The sequence below is a fragment of the Nycticebus coucang genome, chromosome 12 (genome assembly GCF_027406575.1).
Source record: "Nycticebus coucang isolate mNycCou1 chromosome 12, mNycCou1.pri, whole genome shotgun sequence".
Classification (NCBI taxonomy): domain Eukaryota; kingdom Metazoa; phylum Chordata; class Mammalia; order Primates; family Lorisidae; genus Nycticebus; species Nycticebus coucang.
This window is the reverse complement of record NC_069791.1, coordinates 68,538,594-68,560,130: the sequence shown is the minus strand read 5'-3', so window position 1 is coordinate 68,560,130 and position 21,537 is coordinate 68,538,594. Positions and strand designations below refer to the sequence as shown.

The window sequence follows — 21,537 nt, the reverse complement described above, 5'->3', positions numbered from 1 at the left end:
AGGAAATTCATGATGAACAAAATATCACATTTTTAGAGAAAGATATTTTTGCCTGGTCTTTCCATCTGCCTCAAGCTTTAGTAGGGCTCAGATGGCAATGTCACTGTTCCCGTCCATCACCAGCTTGGCCCCAGAGGGATGACAGGGCACCAGCCAGGGTGGCTGGCCACAGCCCACCTTCCTAGGCACATAAATCCCACCAGCCCCACTGCACACCAGTGACTCAGCAGCAGCACAGGGACCCAGCCCCTGGGTTGCTCCTTGACTCAAATGACAGGATGCAGGCACTTGACTGGTTCTGTCGCTGCATCCCACAGACCAGGCCAGGCCTGGCCCACAACAGCCCACGTCCATAAGGCTCGAGACCTGGGCTTGTTCACTGAAAGTAGTTGATGAGTTCCTATCATGCTGCTCACAGCAAGGAACCCTTGCTGGTACTAGGTAGCCCTCTCTGGTTCTTTGTTTTTGGAATTGAGGTGAAAATTACATAAAAGAAAATTAACCATTTTAAAATGTATAATTCAGTAGAATCTAGTATATTCTCAGTGTCATGTGTTCTGTCTAGTTCAAAACCTTTTCATCACCCCAAAAGGAAATCCTATGCCTTCTCCTGTTGCATAAACAAGGACTACATGACCCTGAAGAAAATGGCCAAGTCCAGTCCCAACAGAGACTCTTGGGAGAAAACTAGTTTAAGTTCTCCATGCAGGGAGGGAAGCAGGCACACAGCAAAGGCCCTCCTCCCAGAATCCGCCCTCCTCGCACTGAGATATATATGGGCAGGAGGCAGAGTATTAGGGGAGTCTCTGGTTGGACTTTGACAGAAAAAGGACGTTCCCTAGGGAGTTTTCCCACCTTGAGATTCTCTGGTGCCTTCACAGACACGAAATTGTACAAAGTTAACACCCATAGGCCTGTCGTCCTTCACCCTGCCAATAAAGCCCAGCCCAGCGGAGGTGTTTTTATCTCCAAGGCAAACAGAGTTGCCCCCGTATCTGTGGCTGGCTATATTTGCTGCTTACGTCATATCATCCCTGGCTCCCTGATCGATGTGACCCAAGGGTGAGTTGCAGCAAGGTGAGTCATACTGTGACCCACCCAGACAGGCAAGAACATGGCTCCAAGAGTGACCCAGTCACTGGAGAACTAAGCTGGAGTGAAACCCTACAGAGGAGATGTGGCTGTGGACAAGAAGACTGCTGAGAAAGGAGCATCTCAGATGCCCCCAGACCTAGCAGCAGCCTCTGCCAAATCCCATGTGGGGAAAACTCACGGTATCTTATTACCATTTTGCAAATGAGGGGGGTAGAAAAGGCTCAATGTAGAGAAGTATTTTGCCAAGGACACAGCAAGTATCTTGTACAGAGGCCACACAATCAGGCCAGGAGCTATAATTTCAAAAGACAGAGGTGGGGAAGGGGCTGTTCCATGGGAGAGGTGAGTAAAGCCAGGCTTTAAAGAACCTATGAGGTTCCTGAGATTGCTTAAGTATGGGCCCAAATTCCAGCAGATGTCCCTGAGCTTCCTCCAACAGTGTGGCCTGGGAGCCATTGGTGGCCCTGGGGTAGTTCCTTTCAGCCTGCCTAGTCATGTGGCCCATCTGTGCCTTCTCTACCATTGTGACTACTCAAGGTAGATGGAAGAATTAGCAAAAATACATTGAGAAGTTTCACTCCATAAAAAAAATTTTTTTAATTAAACTTGAAATGCATCTGCATAGCAGTTGCACAACCTGTGAGGGGTGTGGGAATTTCATTTGACTTGAGCAGCCAGCCTGGCAGCGGTGATGGGGGATGAGGGGTAGAGCAGGCCAGCAAATCCCAGCGTGAGCTGCAATCTCTGCTGACAGCAGGGATTAAAGGCAGCCTGGAAAGGGAGGCAGGGGCAAAGGCTCCGGGAGAGTGACCTTCCCTCAGCCTCCTCCTGGCCAGCAGCCTCAGGAACAGGGGTAAATTGCCTGCCTGCTTTAGTCTTCTGCTTCTCCTTCTGGAACATTGCAAGGAGGAGCCTATCCTGGAGTCACCTCTGGTGGGAGATGCTCCCAGGGAAAGCATGGCCTCTCACCACCCCCTCAGGTTCATCTGGAGTACTGCCCACTTCCACTTCTGTTAACCAGGACATAAAGTCCTGGGACATGCAACTTGCTCCAAGTCACAGGGGATGTTAGCCTTAAGACAGGAACTGAAATCACCAGACCTACCATTTTCCCACCTTGTTGAGCACGCTGTCATTGTACCCTATCCCATTTCAATGGCAGCAGGAGTCCTCTGGCGCCAAGTCACACGCAGGACAGGACCAGCAACTTAGAGCTGCTCCCATCGGGAAGGTGGTTTCTTGTGGTGACCAATGTCAGATTCACACTGGCCTGGAAACAATTAAAGGCAAAAATGATGCTCCTGGGTCCCAACTACTATGCCTGCAAGGAGGACAATCCACTAACCCTAGACTCTCAATAAGCAGACAGTTCGCTCAGTCAGAGTAGGGGGAAATGCAGACACCCAAACACCTGACCTTTTTAGTGTCTAATATCCAAATGCTGCAAAACTTGAGCTCTAATGGCATTTTGTGCCATGAGTTAAACAGCCAAAATCTCATTTCTGTTTGTGTTCAGAAGAAAGCTGCTGTTATGAAATAATCTAAGTATTATTAACTTAATTATGAGTCCAGAGATGTATCATCATTTTAGCTAATAATAACACATGAATACCATTCAAAGACTTCTGAGTATATTGTCATTGTTGTTGTTGTTTGTGGGGAGTCTTCCAGTAACAATGATTGACTTGGAAGCAAAGTGGATGATTTCTGTTTGCAAGGTTTTTAGAAAAGTGGGTGTAAAATGATGCTCTTTAGTTTAATAAAGTGCTTTTAGAAAGTGGCCTAAGAATACAAACTCACAGACAACGGGGGATATCAGGAGAGTCACAATTTTAATAACATATCCCACTTTGGTCTCTGTAATCATACTTGAATTTGGCAGTCCACAGTCTTTTGTTTTGTCTCCAAAGTATGGCCATCCCCAAAGTGAAAAAATTTAAATGTATGAAAAGTTTCGAGAAGTCTTTTCTCACCATTTGGGTATTTTCACTTGATGATTCATTATGTTTATATATGTTTGAATTCAACAAAATATCAAATCATCCCAAATTTCAAGAACAATATATGTCATGCAGGAATGCTTTAGAAGCAGAGAAAAGAAAACTCAATGTTCACTGATGCTGTGGGAGGTCCGGAGTCTACTTCACCACTTAGCCAGTCTCAGAGTGGTGACATTCAGGCCTCCTAGCCTCTTCGGTCTTTTTTTTTTTTTTTTTTATTGTTGGGGATTCATTGAGGGTACAATAAGCCAGGTTACACTGATTGCAATTAGCCTCTTCGGTCTTACAAGATGGCAGCTACATCTTGCGCGGACATCACATCTGCTTTTTTGGAAGTTATTAGGACCAGCCTGTGCAACAAAGCAAGACGGTGTTTTTTAAAAAAGGGGGCGGGGGAGGTTATCAGGAGGCCAAAGAAAAAACTGCTTGAATTCCAAATACTTCGCTTTTTCACATTCTTAGCAGATCTTTGCTTTGTCTTTGGCAAGACTGTGTCTATTACGCTCCTCCTAACTGCAAGGAGACCAGAAAAATCAGTTTTAGCTTTACCCAATCTCTATAGCAGACAAAAGGGATTGAGTATCTGCCCTTATATGACCACTCATTGCCTTGCCAAAGCTATAGGAACTATAGATTTTAAAGATCTCTAAACAAATAACTAATGCATAGAATATGTCCTTCCAGTTGATGAGCGCATCTTAGTGATTAGTACTAAAATAGTAAAGCTCTTTCCATCATGAATTTGTGACTTCCATTTCTGGGCCTACAGGACTTCCTAACATTATGGCCAAATTCATGCTAAAACTTTTATAGTGATCAGATACTGTTGGGACATTACAATGGGCTTAATTGGCAAAGTCTGCCTTTCCTACTCAGCAGAGTTTCCATTGATTCTGAAGCATTCTTGTGCTTCTTGGTTAAAGTCAATATGTTGGGACATTTTTAAGGAAACATATAAATTACTACTCAAGGTTTTGTTAAATTATTTATAATTGTATGCACTTACCTAATGGAAATTTTTGCTTTATGCTGAATTTTAAGACCTGTGGGGCTAAGACATCTCCTTTTAGTAAAACGGTTGCATTTTCTCAATGTTTATTGCACTCATAGATCCATGCAAATTCAAGATCTGAGTTGAGGCACAAGGACGGAGACAGTGAAAGGTTATAGAAGGGCTGGGCTGTTTTGGAAATAAATTTGCTACAAATATCAGGGCCCAGTGTTAATGGGGCTAACGTGGTTAGGTGGTACCAGGCACATGTGTACAGCAACCACAGATATGTTGTGGGGTGCAGGGGGACAAAAGTGTCATCAGGGGTATCCTTGTGTCAGCAAACTTTGCTCTCCCTGAAAGAGAAAGGGTTAAAAGATACTCCTGTGGAAAAGAATATTCCATTATATTCCATCCCCTTAGCATCCCCTGCTGTTCACTTTGAGGAACTGCTTGGCAGTCCAGGTGTTTTCCTTTTGGCTTCACTGTAACAATAGCAGCAGTATGGAAAGAAGTGAGAATTATTTACCTGGCATAATCAATTTCTGTAAACATGCTCCAGAGCATCTTTTCCCAAGTCTTCCTTCCCTCTTGGTAAAAGCCCTAACTGAAGTAAAATTGTTCCAGAATGTACTGCATTTGTTGATCAAGGAAATATATTGGGTAAATCATGCAAGGATTTAAGTCACCAGCAGAAATAGTCGATATTTAGAGTTTGCTCAATACAGAAAACAAATTTGCTTAGGAAAGGAAAGTTTAGAGTTCTCTCTACTGATGTTTTCCCATGGGAAAAAAAAATCAAGACAAAGCAAATGAAGATAAACCAGGCAGATCAACTTCCACAAACCCAGCTAGGCCATTTCCTCAAGAAGTCAAATCGCTTAGGAGTTTTCAGGACAACAGACCAGTGTCTCCTTCTTTCTGCCCTTGGAAAAGTAAAGAATGTTTGGGTTATCTTGGCTTTAGGCAAATAGCTTCTTCTCATCCTGCACTTAGAGAAAAAAGGATTTCAGAATCAGAGCTGTGGACAGAACTTAAACAAAATAGAGAATTTGAGGAACTAAAAGTAACTTGAAGACCAACTACCCTATTTCAGAGGTGAAAAAATCGGGACCAAGAAGTGAAAAATGCCTTGCCTGATACTACACACTGATAGAGACAAACTGTAACATGATCCTGGCCAGTCCAGGACTTATCAGTCCATACAGTCTCAGAATAAAACTACAAAGGCCCTTTCAGGTTTCTGGCAAACCATACAACCCATAATTCCTCCAGTGACAAATATTTAAAAGTATGGAAAAAATGTAATGAAACATTTTAATACATAGCTGAGTTTCCAAGAAAAAAAGGAGACATACCAGATATCAAAAATACAAAGAGAAGGAAGCCAAACACATGAACAGATGATAAGGGAGGCCCCCCCAGGGGTGGGGTGGGAGTACAGGAGCTACAGATAGTCCTGATATTTAGGTGTCTCAAATGTCATGTGAAACACCTACATAAGGATAGATGAGCAAGATGGACAACAGACACTAAGACTCGTTCACACAGGGGTCCCTCAGAAGACTGCATTGGCCTAGAGAAGGACAAGGGAGGTTGACTTACCTGAGGTTTTGAGTAGGAAAAGCAATATTCTATGAGAAATTAACCCACCAATCCTGTGAAACAGGGCAAGTGCAAAGTCTGAATTTTACACCATCCCATGGGGAACTCCTTGGAGTACCTGGCAGGAACAAATGCAAAACTTTTCTAGAGGAATATTTTATAATCCAGGCTACAAGAGACTCTTATGGACAAAATGGATCCTCACTGAAGATGATCTCACAATAAAAAAGTACTAAAACAAACGAGAAAATAATCCACCATGACAGAGAATCAGCAGGTAGAACCATGGCTACGTGAGAACAAAAGCAATGAAACCAAACAAAATAAAACAAAATGACACATAGAACTATCTGGTAGAGACTATAAAACAATATTTTAAATGATTAAAGAGATGAAGGAATAGAAGCTCTAAGGAAATAACATTATGAAAAAGAAATTGAAAGACCTACAAATGAAAAGATTGAAATTCAAAAGATTGAAATTTCCCACAAAGCAAATCTCAGGCCCAGATGGTTTTACTAGTGAATTCTATCAAACATTTAAAGAAAAGAAATATCAATTCTTCATAGACTCTTCCAAGAAATACAAAGTGAGGAAAAACTGTTGAGCAGTTCCTAAAAATGTTAAAAATAGAATGACCATATGACCTAACAAATACACTCCTAGGTACATACTCAAGAAAAATGAAAACATATGTCCATGCACAAACTTATATGCAAGTGTTCACAGCAGTATTACTCAGAGCAGCCAAAAAGTAAAAACAATCCAAATGTCCATCAATGGATAAATGCATAAATGAAGTTAGTATATCCATACAATGGAATATCATTTGACAATAAAAAGAAATTACTGATTTGTAGGATGATTCTGAAAAATTATCCAGCATGCAGCACAGAAAGATTGAGATGTGAAAAAGGTAAAAGAGAAATAGGATTTCTACACCCAGATAAACTATCTTTTGGTAGTGAGAGCTCTTTCAGCATATCCAGCTCTAATTTCACCATCACAAATATAAACGTTCATTGACAAAAGACACAACTACCATTAAAGTGTTGCTATATAAAATGTCAGTTCTATAAATAACAAAAAACATTTGCAAAATATTTGTAAATAACTGATGAGCAATAGAAAAGATGGATTAAGATTTGAGTTGTCTAAAGCAGAACAAAATTAAAAGGAGAAGAGGTTCAAATACCAAGATTAGTTTTCATGTAGCTCATGGAGTTTGTTGAATGCTTCATGGCCATACAGCATCTGTAGTATATTAATACATGTGTTATTTAATTCTTATTCCTAGAAGGCTTTATATTCCAGAAGTTAATAACCCATCATATCTATATGTGTATATATTAAAACCAGCATTTAGTGTTTTTTGAGGACTAACATTTTCAGTACATTCATGCAACATGGACTAGTGTTTACTCTGCAATGCACTGGGTAGAAAGTTCACAGCTTTTTCTCAAAACCTGTTTATGCCAATGGTTTGTTACCTTTTTATATTTTGATAATCTATATATTCCCTCCAAGGACTTCACACTCACAATTGTTTTGCAGTGGTCTATGCTATTACTTTTTCAAAAGCTGGAGAAAACTAATCCCTGACAGTGTAGTTAATCCTTATGACATGAAAAGATCTTTGCTAAGGAGATCATAAATTCATTCTCTTAACAGTTCTTGAGTACCTACTATATGGAGGCCCTGAGCAACCTACAATGAATAAGACAGAAATCATCCTTGCCCTCATGGTGTTTGGAATCTAATAGTAGGGTGGGAGTGGGAAAGATAAACAATAAAGGAATGAACAAGAAAAAAGATTAGGCTCGGCACCCGTAGCTTAGTGGTCAGGGCGCCGGCCACATACACCAGGGCTGGCAGGTTTGAGCCTGCTAAACAACAAAGACAACTACAACAAAAAAATAGCTGGGCGTTGTAGTGGGTGCCTGTAGTCCCAGCTACTTAGGAGGCTGAGGCAAGAGAATTGCTGAAGCCCAGGAGTTTGAGGTTGCTGTGAGCTATGATGCCATAGCACTCTACCCAGGGTGACATAGTGAGACTCTGTCTCAAAAAAAGAAAAAAAAAAAAAAAGATTAGCTAGTGTATTCCTAATGTGTCTATAATAAATTATCAGGAACTTAGTGGCTTCAAGCTACACACATTTATTCTCTTCCAGTTTCAGGTCATAAGTTCAAAATGAGGCTTACAAGGTTGAAATCAAGGCATCAGCAGAGCTGGTTCCTCCCAGAGGCTCTCAGAAAAGAATACACTTCCTTTTCTTTTTTGGCTTCCAGAGGCAGTGGCTGCCTGTATTCCTTGATTTGTGGTCTCCTTCCTTCAAAATGCATCACTCCAGTCTCTCCTTCTGTTAGCACATCAGCTCTGGTTCCTCCTGTATCCTTCTTATAAAATAAAACCTTTGGGATTATACCAGGCCTACCCAGATAATCCAGGGTAATTGTCCCTTCTCAAAATTCTTAACAATATCACACTTGAACAGCTTCTTTTGCCATGTAAGGTAACATTCACAGGTTCTGAGGATTAGGACTTAGATATCTTTGGGGAGCCATTATTCAGCCCACCATAACTAGTGCTAAGCACTATTAGAATTAAAATAGAACTGTGATAGAGAGGGCCTGAAATACTACTTCAGTTTGAGTGGTCAGGGAAGGCCTCTCTGAGGCTGCATGTGAGCTGAAATCCAAATGACCAGAAGGAGTTGTGAGGCCAGTGAAGGGAACATTCTAGGTAGAGGAAATAGCTAATGAAAAACTCTATGGCAGAAATCAGTTTGGCATGTTGGAGAAGTTCGTGCTGTTTGGATTGGACAAAAAGTTACAGAAAGGTAAATGAGTTTTCAATTCACATTAACTTTTTCAGAATAAGAAAATGTAAAGCTCCATCATGTCTCCTGGTATTTTCTGTGGAAATTTGCCTAAAACTACTGCTATCAGCAGAGATCTCTTTTGTCACAAAACATAGATGAATTCTCGTGGACACCCCTAGAGCACCCACTAGGCTAGAGAACCCAGCACCAGGCTACATAGTTAAGTTCAGAAGAAGACATAAACCTCCCCAAAAGAGCTCATTTTGATTGTGGCTTTCAAACTACAGTTTCATCTTACAAACTTGTTAACAAAAACAGGATTCTTGACTACAGCTGCTCTGTGATTTACAATGGGGTTATGCCCCCAATAAACCCATCATAAGAGGAAAATACTGTTAAGTCAAAAATGCATGTAATACACCTAACCTGCCAAACATCATAGCTTAGCCTATCCTACCTTAAATGGGCTCAGAACACTTACCTTAGCTTACAGGTAGGCAAAATCATCTGGCAACACAGTGCACTGTATAGTATTGGTTGTTTAACCCCTCACATAGCTGACTGGGTGCTGCAGCTCACCTAATGCTACCCAATATTACAAGAGAGTATCATACTGCATGTGGCTGGTCCAGGGAAAGATCAAAATTTACAATTTGAAGTATGATTACTACTAAGTGCATACCATCATAAAATCAAAACATTATGAGTTGAATCATTGTAACTCAGGACTGTCTCCATTTAAACAGAAGCAGTAGCTGAAAGAAGATACCTTGGTTGCCTGTCCAGGGGAGGCATTGCACTGACTTATAGAAAGGGCAGGCCAGCTCTTCTTTAGGCTGTATTCTGTGCTATCAGAGACCTGCTGCAGGGCTTTCTCAGTGAGGAAAGAGCTGTCAAGCAAAACTACAGCTGCTGTTCTTACCTTCTCCTGAGTCATTCCTTCCTATTGATTCACTTTCCTTTACTCTGAGCATCACCGAAGACTCAGAACAACTAAGACTGTAGATTTTCAAGTTTACATAAAACCAACAAACATTCCTGAAGAGTCTATTATACAAATTGCCTTGTGATATCCATGCCCACCTTTTTACTTATGGTACGACCGACTGCACCTCTCTTATAACTTTCATTGTGATCTTCCTTAAATTCTACCTTCTGTACAGCATTAAAGGTATGGTTCCAGCCCAGTTAATTCTGCACACCTACAGCCCCCAGCAGAGAGCCTGGCACAGAGCAGATAATCAATACTTAGTTATTCTGTTGTTCAATAAAGACCTCCGAGGCATCTTTGGGCCAAACACTGAGCTGGGGACTGCTACATGAATGTCAGTAGAGACTAAGAGCTAACTGCTCTCAAAGACTCCTAAAGGAAGTCATGGGCAGGACATAATTCCCATAAGGGAGAGTTAAATATGACTGGATGTTTGAAAATTTGCATATTCTTATGAGCCTGGTCCCACGATCAAACTCCAGCCTCAGCAATTGAATTGGGTTATCTGAGATACTTGCTGGATTTATGGTGGTTTATTACTCTCTTGTCTTTTCTGGCTCTGAACCACACAAATGAGCTGTGGAGTGTTAAAGGTTAAGCACCTGCTCTCTTTCCAGCTCCTCGGATGACTGCCTGGCAGCAGAGGGTGAAGTGACCTCATTCATCAGCAGGCACAGACAGAAGTTCTAAGACAAAAGGAAATCTACAAAGTTAAGGCAGAGATTTTTAAGTTTAAATAAAAACCAACAGATACAACTTGAAAAGCTTAATATAATCATGAGAATAATAAGGTCATGAAAGCATCTCACATGTGGCAAATAAAACTCAGTTGCCAAATCTTTTCAGTCAAATACTGTAAAATTGTTAAGGAGGCAGCTGCTTCTTTCGTCTTACACCTGGGGCCAGTTTGTTATTTTCCCCAATATCCAAGATCATATAACCTTTTGGTTCCCAAGCATGATTCATTTTATAGCTTGTAAAGCCTGATAAGACTGCCCCAGAGTCCAAGTGGTTGTTTCTGTTCTAAGTCCAGTGGCATCTCTTACATACTCTTGGGTCTTCCCATCTGGGCCACACAGCGCCTTCTTTGTGAGCATTTCCTGGTGAATTTTATTACATGAGCAGTTCAAAAGCTTCATATCCTAACAGCCCATAAAAGATACAATTGCACTCAGATAGAAGTTTTTAAAAATCAGGATATGATCTCCTACCTTTGTTGGGTGGAGCTCTCAGATGCTAAACGGTGGTTCCCAGTGGGAAAAGGCTGTCTGGGACACCCAAGCCCAAGGCCACACAATCTGAAGATGATCTGAGAAGGCAGTTCCCTTACCCCTGGTAGGACTAGGACTGGGAGTGGGGAGACAGAACAGGGAGCCCCAGGAGCCACACTCATGCAGACTTTGAGTGATGAAAGGAAGACTTTCCCAACACCTCAGCTCACCACGGTTTTCTAAATCCTAAACAATCTGTGATAGCACGGTTATACTGCATTGAGTCATTCTCCACGTAAATTTTTAAATGTACAGCCATTTCAGTAACCAGACCTTGGCATTTTTTAACTTTTTTGATATATCAGGAGCTTCCAAAATTGCAAGCGGCGCCCCCTTCCTCTACCCATGCCGGGCCGTGCCGGCGGACAGGAATCAATCAGGAAAATCAATGCAACTGGGGAATATGGGCCCCTCTTCTCCCGGTTCCCAAAAGGCAGAGCTTGAGGAGAGAGACTGCGGAGGGTACGGGCCTCGGTACCTCTAAGGTCACCTGCATGCGGAGCGCATGAAGGTCCTATACCACAGAGGACTAAACGCCTCTGGTGTGGGCCCTGCCCTAGCACAACAGCAAACAGGTCTCGACCTCTCCGAGAGCACCGGGAGTGCCGCGAGAGGGCGCGCAGTGTCCGCCCCGCCCTGTCCGCCTCAGGTGATTGACCCCGCCCACTCCGCTGGGTCCCGCGCCGGCCCCGCCCACCCCACTGCTCGGCCCCGCCTCCGCCCTGCCAATCCCGGCCGCTCCTCAGGAGCAGCCCCGCCCTCCCACTGCGTCCCGCCCCGCGTCTGCCCCGCCCACCCCAGCAAGCTGTTCCGCCCCGCCTCTGTCCCGCCAACCCCAGCCGCTCCGGAGAAGCCGCCCCGCCCACTCCGCTCGGTCCCTCCCCGTCCCCGCCCACTAGGCTTCCTCAGGTGGGGCCACCCCGCCCACCCCTCCCTCCAGCTTCAGGTGGGGCCTCCTGGCCCGCCCTGCTCGCCGGGCAGCGTCTGTCCGCTTCTTCTCAGCGTCTCACAGACCGCCGCGGCAGCGCCACAAGTTTTGACATTTTGGCGGCGGAGGCGCGCGCGGGCACTCTCGGGTCGGCGGCGGCAGCAGCAGCAGCAGCAGCCGACCTTCCAGATCTCCTCAGTGGTGCCTCGGCGCTCCTGCCGCCTCAGTCCGGTGGCCACGAGGCCCCGCACCCCGTCCCGCGCTCCCCGGCCGGGTGGCCGCAGCCATGTCGCGGGGGCCGGAGGAGGTGAACCGGCTCACGGAGACCACCTACCGGGTAAGGTTGGACGCGCCGGGGATGGGAGCCCTGCGGCGGCTCGTGGTCCTCGCCGCGGGACTCACCTTGGGATGAGGAGGGGACTTCGGGCGGGAAGGTCCTCCCGCTCCTCCTTCTCTTGGCGCCGGAGATACCGGACTGGCCACACATTCCCCGGCCTGGGCGTGGGGGGTTGGGGGGTGGAGAAGCAGGGTTGGTGCCGTCGGCGGGGCGGCGTCCTCGTCCCAACTTGGAGTCGGTGGCCGCGCTGGCCTTGCTGCCGGCTTAAGCCCCCGGAGACCAAAGAGACGAGGTCGAGTTTCCTACGAGCAAGTAAAGGGCTCGAGAATGTAGGGGAGAAACTCCCTGTGCTGAGGAAGGACCAGGTGAGCCGAGAGCTTCGCCGGGCCTCGCCCTGGCCCTGGAGTGCTCGGGGTGGCAGCCGGTCTGCACTTAACCTTCAAGCCTTTGCTCAACTGCTTTAAGTTAAACTTGGCTTGTATATATCGGTTATCTTGAGGCTACTGTAGTGAAAGAGCGCCCGAGATTTTAATAAAATTGACCTAACCTTAAGGAATGAGTTCATGCCCAGTGTAATTAGGAGGAAATTTTTCCAGAAACAGACACAGATTTAGGATTAGTGGCCAGTTTAGTAAGTTTAAGTACTTATAAATGAATTCCAGTTGAAATAAGATATGTGTTTAATCATCTGCTATTAATAGAATACAAAACAACTTTTGTTAGAATTCAGCATGGGCTCATTGAACCCCTGAAAGTTTAAAGTTCTCTAAATTCATTTGTAGTCATGTTTAAGGCCCAGAGTTTGATCGTTTTCATATTTTTTTCTTTAGCCCTAAAATTTAGTTTCTGCATTTTCAAGGTCTGAGCTCCCCAAATCGGAGGAGTTTATTGATTTTTGTTGGACAAGAATAACAAGAAGTGTGGAAATGTTTTCATAATCCATGGAAGGCCAAAAGATCATCAGTTCCCTTCATTTTAACACAAAAAGTGTATGCTATAACCTGTAAGTTATACTTTGTAGGAAGATATGGTTGACAACAGCATTTTTGGACTCAGCAGCTGCGACCAAAAGCTAATTACATTTGTGTTGAGATTGTTATTTAAATGATCATGAAGATGGTGGGGTAAGGGGTGTGGAGTGCTGACAAAGTATATATATATATATATATATATATATGTATGTATGTATGTATATATATATGTGTATATATATATATCATTCTTACTACTAGACTAATAGCTATTCTGATGACTCTCAGAAGGAAAAACTGTAATTGAGAAATGCAGATCATTGCCCATTTGAAGCAGAGTCTAGTATCTATTGCAGTACAAAAATATAGGCACACAGAAAAGTCTCAATCTGAGATGGGATAAAAACTTGAGACAACGGTCAGATACTCAGAGTAAACTCTTCTCTTTGCTCTTTCTCCCACTTCTTCCTGACCTATACTTCAGTGTTGACTTGTTGCAGGGGTGACTCAAGTGAATTATAGTGCCACAAATGCCAACTACTTGGGCATATCATATTACCCAAAGAACTGGGGCAGGAGGAAAAAGTGTGGATTTTATCATTTTGGTTATACATATTTGTAGATGGTAAAGCAGAGTAAAACATTTTCAATTTTAAAAAGTTGCAGTACACTGAAGATCAGAGTCCAGAACCTTATTCTCCATTCCCAGATGTCTGAAAGCTTGTTGATTGATTTTAATCACCATTTCCTTGTTAATTTTTTAGGATCACTTTTTTACATCAAGGTGGAAGGATAAGAATTTACAGCACCAGACAATATACTTATGTAATTTATAAAATGAAGTGAAGGCTACTAGCCCATGCTTCACCTATGGTGGAAATGTGTAGTGAAATTTTACATCACAGGTCTGAATGGAAGCCTAAAAAGTCCTCACCGTCTCTTCATTGGGTTCTTCCTTCTGCCATCACCCCACCCCACCGTGATCTAAGCTGAAAACAATTCAAGCTTACTATGGCAAAAATCTGGCAGTGTTGGTCAATCTCGTTATTTTTAAAAGATATATCCTTTATGTTACCTAGCAGTCTACAATATCTAACTAATAAAAAGACATCCTGACCAAGTGCATGTAACAAAAGCCTAGGTTATGACTTGCTAGGCTTTAGATTTTCTTTTAAACACTCAAATTCCTCTGACTTTGAAATAAAGGAATAAATATGTTAGAGAAAAAAGGGAATTATAAAGTAGTGTGATCCTCTGTATGCCGTATCAAATATCCTTAAATGTACACTATTTACACATTTGATGAGTTATCAAAAATATGTATTTAGACAAGTGATTACTGGAGATCCATACTAACTCTCAGGAGCATGTGTGTTTTACCACTTTGTGAACAAATAGCATGATAATCCCCAAAATGTCAAGTAACGCTACTGTTGCTAATTAAAGTTCCACCAAAGATCCCTTCCTCTCCCTACACTTTGATTTGTCCTCAAAAGCTTGCAATTTTGAATAGTTTTCTGGTGAGTATATGCTTTAGTGGTAGGAAAAGAAGTAAAGTTCAAAAAAACCCTTAATTAAAAACAGCAACCATCTTCCTAGAAGAACTGTTAAAGACTTGAGAGTTAAGGATTTGTGTGGCATCATCTAGGGATGTTCTCCCTATATGAATCTTACTAAGCAATGAGCACAAGTGGGGAAATGACACAGTAGTCTTTGAGGTTACCTCAAGGAGGCCTGCTCAAACAACTCTTTAAAATTGTGGACAACTCCATTGCCCAACACTGCCTTAGGCTATTACCTTCTCTCTCATGACACTTACTACATTAGAAAATACTATATATTTATTTAAGTTTTTCTCTTTTTTCACCCTAACTAGAAGGTGAACTCTACAAAGCAACAAACTTTGTTGTAGTCTAAGCAGTTAGAACAGTTTCTGGTATGTAGTAGGCATACATATAGCAGGCATGCATATTTGTTGAATGAATAGACATTTGATTAATTTATGAAGCACCTATTCAAGGCTAGGTGCCTCACTCCTTCTCTTGAGACTTTTCATAGAGCATTTTGTTAAGTACACAGCACCCCTCAAGGTGGATGTGGATTTTGTTTGCTTGTCAATCATTTTTAAATTAAAGAACTGAGGCTGAGAGTTTATAAGTGACCAGCTTCCACATCCCATTTACCATACCAGGCTCTGTGTAGTCATTTAGTTTCTAATGACCAACAAATGCATTCACTGAATATATTTTCATAATATAATGATCTAAAATGTCACTGAAATTTTCTGTCATTCTGTGAATTCATCATCACTGTTTTGAATAAACCTTTTAATAAGAAAGTGAGATGCTTTTGTCCTTTTATTAGGTATATGCAAGCAATCTTGACATGGGTACTAGGGTTTGTTTAATGATTTTTTATTTTCTTGGGATTAAAGGGGGATGTGTAAGTGAAAGTCCTTGCCTGATTGGTTTCCAGTGTAGATGGTATGCAGAGCTGGCAAGTGACACTCAAGCTGTTGCCCTGGGTAGAGTGCTGTGGCATCACAGCTCACAGCAACCTCCAACTGTGCTTAAGTGATTCTTCTGCCTCCGCTCCCAAGTAGCTGGGATTACAGGCACCCACCATAACGCCCTGCTATTTTTGGGTTGCAGCCATCATTTTTGTTTGGCGGACCGGGCTAGATTTGAACCCTCCAGCTCAGGTGTATGTGGCTGGCACTTTAGCCGCTTGAACCACAGGCACCGAGCCCCAAATGTCTTTTTAAGAACCTTTTCTAAGGTATGTTTATTGATGTAGCTATATATTTGATATCTTAATCTTTTCCCATAACAACTCTCTTCAGATGTACTGAAGATAAAATGGATTTGCAGAAGCCTAGATGACTTGCCTTTGGTTTCAGGATGACTAAAAAAGGGGACAATAAGAATCAGGTGCCAGGTAGCAGCAGAAAGGGTTGCCAGGTATCAAATATTAAATTGAATAGCTCGATACTTTAGCATTTTATCTGGTAAAGTGAAAGTATGAAGTCAAATAATAATAGGATTTTTTTGTCATAATCGTTTTTTCTTGATTGGAAAGAGGTTTTAGAACTATGGTAACACTGCTATGCAGTGGCCTTTATTATGAAGCCTGGGAGTGTGAGACCAGTTGGTCAGATGATGGCATTCACAAGTGAGTTTACATTTGTGACATTATTTTGGTATTGGGCATTAATTCTTGCCTTATACAGGACCTTCAAGGGAAACCTAAAGAGCATGGAATTGCAACAGATTGGATTTTTGTTTTCTTTAGCATCCCACACAACTATTTATTCTGCAGTTTAAAAGTAAAAATTATTATAAAAGCTGGCCAGGCATGGTGGCTCACACCTTTAATCCTAGCATTTTGGGAGGCTGAGGCTGGAGGAGCACTTGAGGACAGGAGTTCAAGACTAGCCTGGGTAAATAGCAAGACCCTATCTGTTTTTTTGTTTTGTTTTGTTTTTTTGAGACAGAGTCTTTCTCTGTTGCCCCAGGCTAGAATGCCTGTGGCAGCATAGCTTAGAGCAATCTCCTGGGCTGGGCTCAAACAATACCTCCCCTCCACCCTGGGTAGAGTGCCTTGCCATCATAGCACACAGCAACCCTCAAATTCTTGGGCTCTAGTGATCCTCTTACCTCTGCCTCCCAAGTAGCTGGGACTACAGTGGGACTACCAGTGCCCATCACAATGCCTGGCTAGTTTTTCTATTTTTAGCAAAGATGGGATCTTGGTCTTGCTCTTGCTAAGGCTGATCTTGATCTTCTTGCCTCACTCTTCCAAGTAGCTGGGGCTACAGGCATGCACCACCACACCAGCTAGGTTTTTTCTATTTTTAGTAGAGATGGGGTTTCACTCTTGCTCAGGCTGGTCTGAAACTCCTGAGCTCAAGCAAGCCACCCACCTCCGTCTCCCAGAGTGCTGGAATTATAGGCATGAGCCTCAAGACCCCATCTCTACAAAAAAATTTTTAAAAAATTAATTGGGCCTGGGTATACACCTGTGGTCCCCAGCCACTGGGGTGGCTAAGACAGGAGGATTGCTTGAGCCCAGCAGTTTGAGGCTGCAGTGAGCTATGATCACAGCACTCCAGCATGGGCAATAGACTGTGAGACCTGTCCTTAAAAAAAAAATTATAGGGCAGCGCCTGTTTCTCAGTGAGTAGGGCACTAGCCCCATATACCGAGGGTGGCGGGTTCCAACCCAACCCTGTCCAAACTGCAAAAAAAATTATAAAATCTGCACAAGTATTCTTAACTGTCAACATATGCAAATATATTTTTTGATTTATTTTTATTGGTTTTTTGGGGTTTTTTTCTTTTTTGGAGACAGAACCTCAATCTGTCACCCTGGGTAGAGTGCCGTGGCTTTACAGCTCACAGCAACCTCCAACTCCTGAGCCGAAGCAATTCTCCTGCCTCAGCCTCCCAAGTAGCTGGAACTACAGGCACCCGCCACAACACCCGGCTATTTTTTGGTTGCAGTCATTGTTGTTTGGCAGGCCCGGGCTGGATTCGAACCCACCAGCTCAGGTGTATGTGGCTGACTCCTTAGCCGCTTGAGCCACAGGCACCGAGCCTTGATTTATTTTTAAAACTTTTTATTGAACTACAATATACATAAAGGTGTGCTTAAGTGTACCTCACTAAATTGTCACAAACTGAAGATAACTTGTAGCACCAACTCAACAAGTGTACCATGAGCATCCCTTGAAGTCCCCAGTCATGGTACCCCATCTGAGTGTAGCCACTCTCCTGATATCTAATAGAGAGTTTGGCCTATTTTGTCTATTTGGTGTGTTTGTCAGATACTTCCACATTATTGGAAGTAATTGTGGTTAGTTCTTGTCTCTGTATGGTATTTTGCTGTATGAATATATCACAGTTATTATTTTCTTGGCAGGCTTATGGATTGTTTTTAAACTACTCCAGGATATTATGAATAGTGATTTAAGAACATTCTGGTGCAAGTCTAATGGGCATAGGTCCTCTTTTCTGTTGGGTATATCCACAGAAGCACATTTATTAGGTAACAGGTATTCTAATATTTAGCTTTAGTAGAAACTGCTGAGCAGATTTCCAAAGCAGTTATACCAATTTCCATTCCTGACACTAGCCTGTGTTTTCCATCCTTTTAATACATTCTGATGGGTATGTGCAAATAAGATTTTATTTATTTATTTAGAGACAGAGTCTCACTTTGTCGCCCTTGGTAGAGAGCTGTGGCCTTTTATAACTGTATACTTCTGTTCTAATTTTCTTCACCCTTGACTTTATACTTCAACTTATGTTTTCCTGACCTTGAGTCTTTCTGGTTTATCATGACTATAGTGACCGTGTCCTGGTGTAACAGCTGCCTGAAGTCTTTGTGGGTGAAGGTGAGGCATGTATAAATGAGATCCCATCTCTACTAAAAATAGAAAAATTAGCTGGGCTTGTGGCAGGCACCTGTAGTCCCAGCTGCTCAGGAGGCTGAGGCAGGAAGATCCTTGAACCCAGGAGTTTGAGGTTGCTGTGAGCTAAGCTGGCAGCACTCTGGCCTTGGGCAACAGAGTGAGACTGTGTCTCAAAAAAATAAATAAATAAAAAAGAAGAAGAAGAAGCAAAATAGGTAAGCCCTGTTCAAAGATCTAATTTGTCATCCACAGCCTCCCAGAGTTATGTGTGCCTTAAAGAAAACAGCAGATAGGTGAATATGCCATCAGGTTTGTTGCTTAAATTGTTGTTATTCTTAATGATGCTTTGGAGGTTAAGAAGCCCCTAAATAATACCAATTCCTTAGCTGACAAGAACAAAGAGGAGTGCTAGTTAACTCTAGGGCAGGAAGAGGAAAATTTGGACTTATCATTTACATTCTACTTTCTGGATTATTTACATTTTTTTTAATGTGGCTTACTTTAATAATGTTTAACCTAAAAAGCAGAAATATATATTATATATATTCCATTTTAATGGGTAAAAAGTTTTAAAAACTAAGCTAACATTTGTCATTTTTCACCTCTATTTTGTAATTAACCTTTTAAAGAGAAACCTAATTTTAAATCTTATAGTTTGTGTCCTTATTTTTATATACGGAAGACTTAATTAACAGACCAACCCATTTCTGACCACAAAACCTCAAGTGATAAATGAGGAACATCACAACGATAATTCTTTATACTTCAGTGTCATGATTTTTTTTATAAAACTTTGATGATTTTAATTGACCAAATGATATATTTTATTGTGGCAGGGGCTTTATTTTATACTTTGAGCAGCTTGAGATACAGGGACATCAACTATATTTGACAATATGATACAGTAGAACCTCTGTTGTTGACCACCTCCCTACATTGGCCACCTCCTTAAGTTGACCTAATTTTCATAGACAGACGTGCACCACATGTACAGAGCAATACAGTAGGCCTACTTCCTTATGTTAACCATCTCTGTATGTTTCTAAGCATGTAAACATGCTTTAAATGTGCAAAACGTTCTTATCAGAGACTCTATTCTAGTGTTGTGCCCTTTGAGAAGATGCTCAGCCAACCCAGCCATCCTTTGCGTTATCCCCAATTTTTTAATGTACTTGGTGATATTTTGTTCTTCCATTTGATGTTGTGCTTTTGTTTTCTCATCTGTAATAAGGATGATAATAGTAGCTACCTCATAAGGTTGCTATGAGGATTAAACCTGCTAATACACAAAAGCTCTAAGAACAGTATCTGGCACATTGTAGGTGTTCAATGTCAGTAGGAGCAGCATGTGCTTACTAGGCTGTAACCACCACAGGAGCTTTGATTCCATCTATTTTGTTTACTACTATTCTGGTATCTAGCAGAGAGACTGACTTCGTAGGTGGAGCTGAATAAATACTTGATTAAAAAGTAGCATTGAAAGTATCAGCACACATTTTCCTCTCCTTCAGTGAGCTGTACACTCTGTAAGGGTTTTTTTCTTTAACCCTTCATTGTGCTGGTACATGGTAAGAACTCAAAAACATTTGTGGAATAAATACTGAAGCTCTGTGCTGCTCACACAGTTGTGACTAAATCTATCCTCTTCCTTACCTGGTGGGACTGAGGTAACTATTTGTGTTTTGAGCACCTGTTATGTAAGTGCCAAGCTTACAACTAACATTCATTCATTCTTTCTAGACCTATTTTCCTGAGCAGCACAGCTGTGCCAAGCACCATGGTTACCACTAGGAACCACACTGGAGAAAAGACAAAGGGGTTTGTGCCTTCCTAGAGGTTATAGCTTATCCCTGGACAGCAGTGGCAAAGTCCAGCATCTGCAAGCTTCCCCTTCACCTGCGTCTGTCATAAGTGGTGTTTGCTTGCCCCTTTCTATCCTTCTGTCCTGGAGAGGTCCTGCCTTTGCCACTTCAATTCTTTGGACTTTGTTTTTCCTCAGTATAGGAAGAAAGGCAGAAAAGGTTGTTATATGTACAGGTTAAGTTTAAGAGGAGTTTTTAAGGCAATTTGTAAGAAGTCTTTGGAAAGTTGGTTATTTGGGAAAAGTAGCTGAGACAAAAAAAAAGTTTTAGAAACTTAAGAACTTGAACTGTTTTTAAATTATTTGGAGTTTTTGAATAATATTTCTCAGATTGCCAGAGCTATGATTTTAATACAGAGTAGAATGACCCATTTCATAGTGTCTGGTTGAAGGAAGTTCACTAAGATTATTCTAAATACTACAAGGGTAGCATTTGGAAAGAAGTAGTGAATTAAAAAAAAAAAAAGTTACATATTGTATGAAGTCCGTGTACTCTGATCTGGTAAAGTTCCTGTTACCTGGTAAGTGCTTTGGAGATTTCTAAACAAATGGACACCAGTATGTTAGACATTCTTTCCTGTAAATTCATTGCTTGCCTTTTATTTCAGGACACGCCTTTAGAAAACAATAAAAAGGCAGACAAGAACACTTAACCAGACCGTCTAGTGTTCTCTGCGGCCTTCAAACTGTGTATCTTTTGACAGCTTTTTTTTTCTGTAGAGACAGAGTCTCACTTTATTGCCCTTGGTAGAGTGCTATGCCATCACAGCTCACAGAAACCTCCAGCTCCTGGGCTTAGATGATTCTCTTGCCTCAGCCTCCCCAGTAGCTGAGACCACAGGTGCCCGCCACAACACCCGGCTATTTTTTGTTGCAGTTTGGTCGGGGCCGGATTTGAACCCACCACCCTCGGTATATGGGGTCGGCACCCTACTCACGGAGCCACAGGTGCCGCCCTTTTTAAAGCCCAGTAACTAATATATTACTGTTTCCTTAATGTAGTCCCTTTATCTGTGATAGTTAACATATTTTCAAATGACCTTCAATTAATATTTAAAATGTTTGTATTTCTTATTTTTGCAGCATTGCTGTGGATTGTCATGGTTTTTATTTTCACGTCTGTCTCCCTATTAGACCAAGCATTCCCAAGGGCTAAAACTTTCCCCTTTCATCTTTGTGTTTCCTGAGTTTAGCCTAAGGATGGTCTCAACATAGGCATATACTAGGGGCTGTAGTTTTTTATGTTGCTTCAA

General features: G+C 42.1%; 1 protein-coding gene and 1 long non-coding RNA gene across 3 annotated transcripts in view; one reads left to right on the top strand and one right to left on the bottom strand.

Moving 5' to 3' along the window:
• Nucleotides 1–7,836: 7,836 nt before the first annotated feature.
• LOC128562093 (uncharacterized) lies at nucleotides 7,837–12,152 on the bottom strand. Its single transcript, XR_008373365.1, has 3 exons — nucleotides 12,037–12,152; nucleotides 10,106–10,812; nucleotides 7,837–8,499 (listed from the first exon to the last, which is right to left on the bottom strand). It is a non-coding gene; the product is annotated as an uncharacterized LOC128562093 (long non-coding RNA).
• BAIAP2L1 (BAR/IMD domain containing adaptor protein 2 like 1) overlaps nucleotides 11,746–21,537 on the top strand; it is a 102,751-nt gene continuing 92,959 nt past the window's right edge. Inside the window, exon 1 of one of the 2 annotated variants that reach the window (XM_053556694.1) lies at nucleotides 11,746–12,039. In XM_053556694.1, coding sequence (XP_053412669.1) covers nucleotides 11,989–12,039 — 51 coding nt within the window. In that variant the 5' untranslated portion in view covers nucleotides 11,746–11,988. The other variant, XM_053556693.1, reaches the window with a different exon arrangement.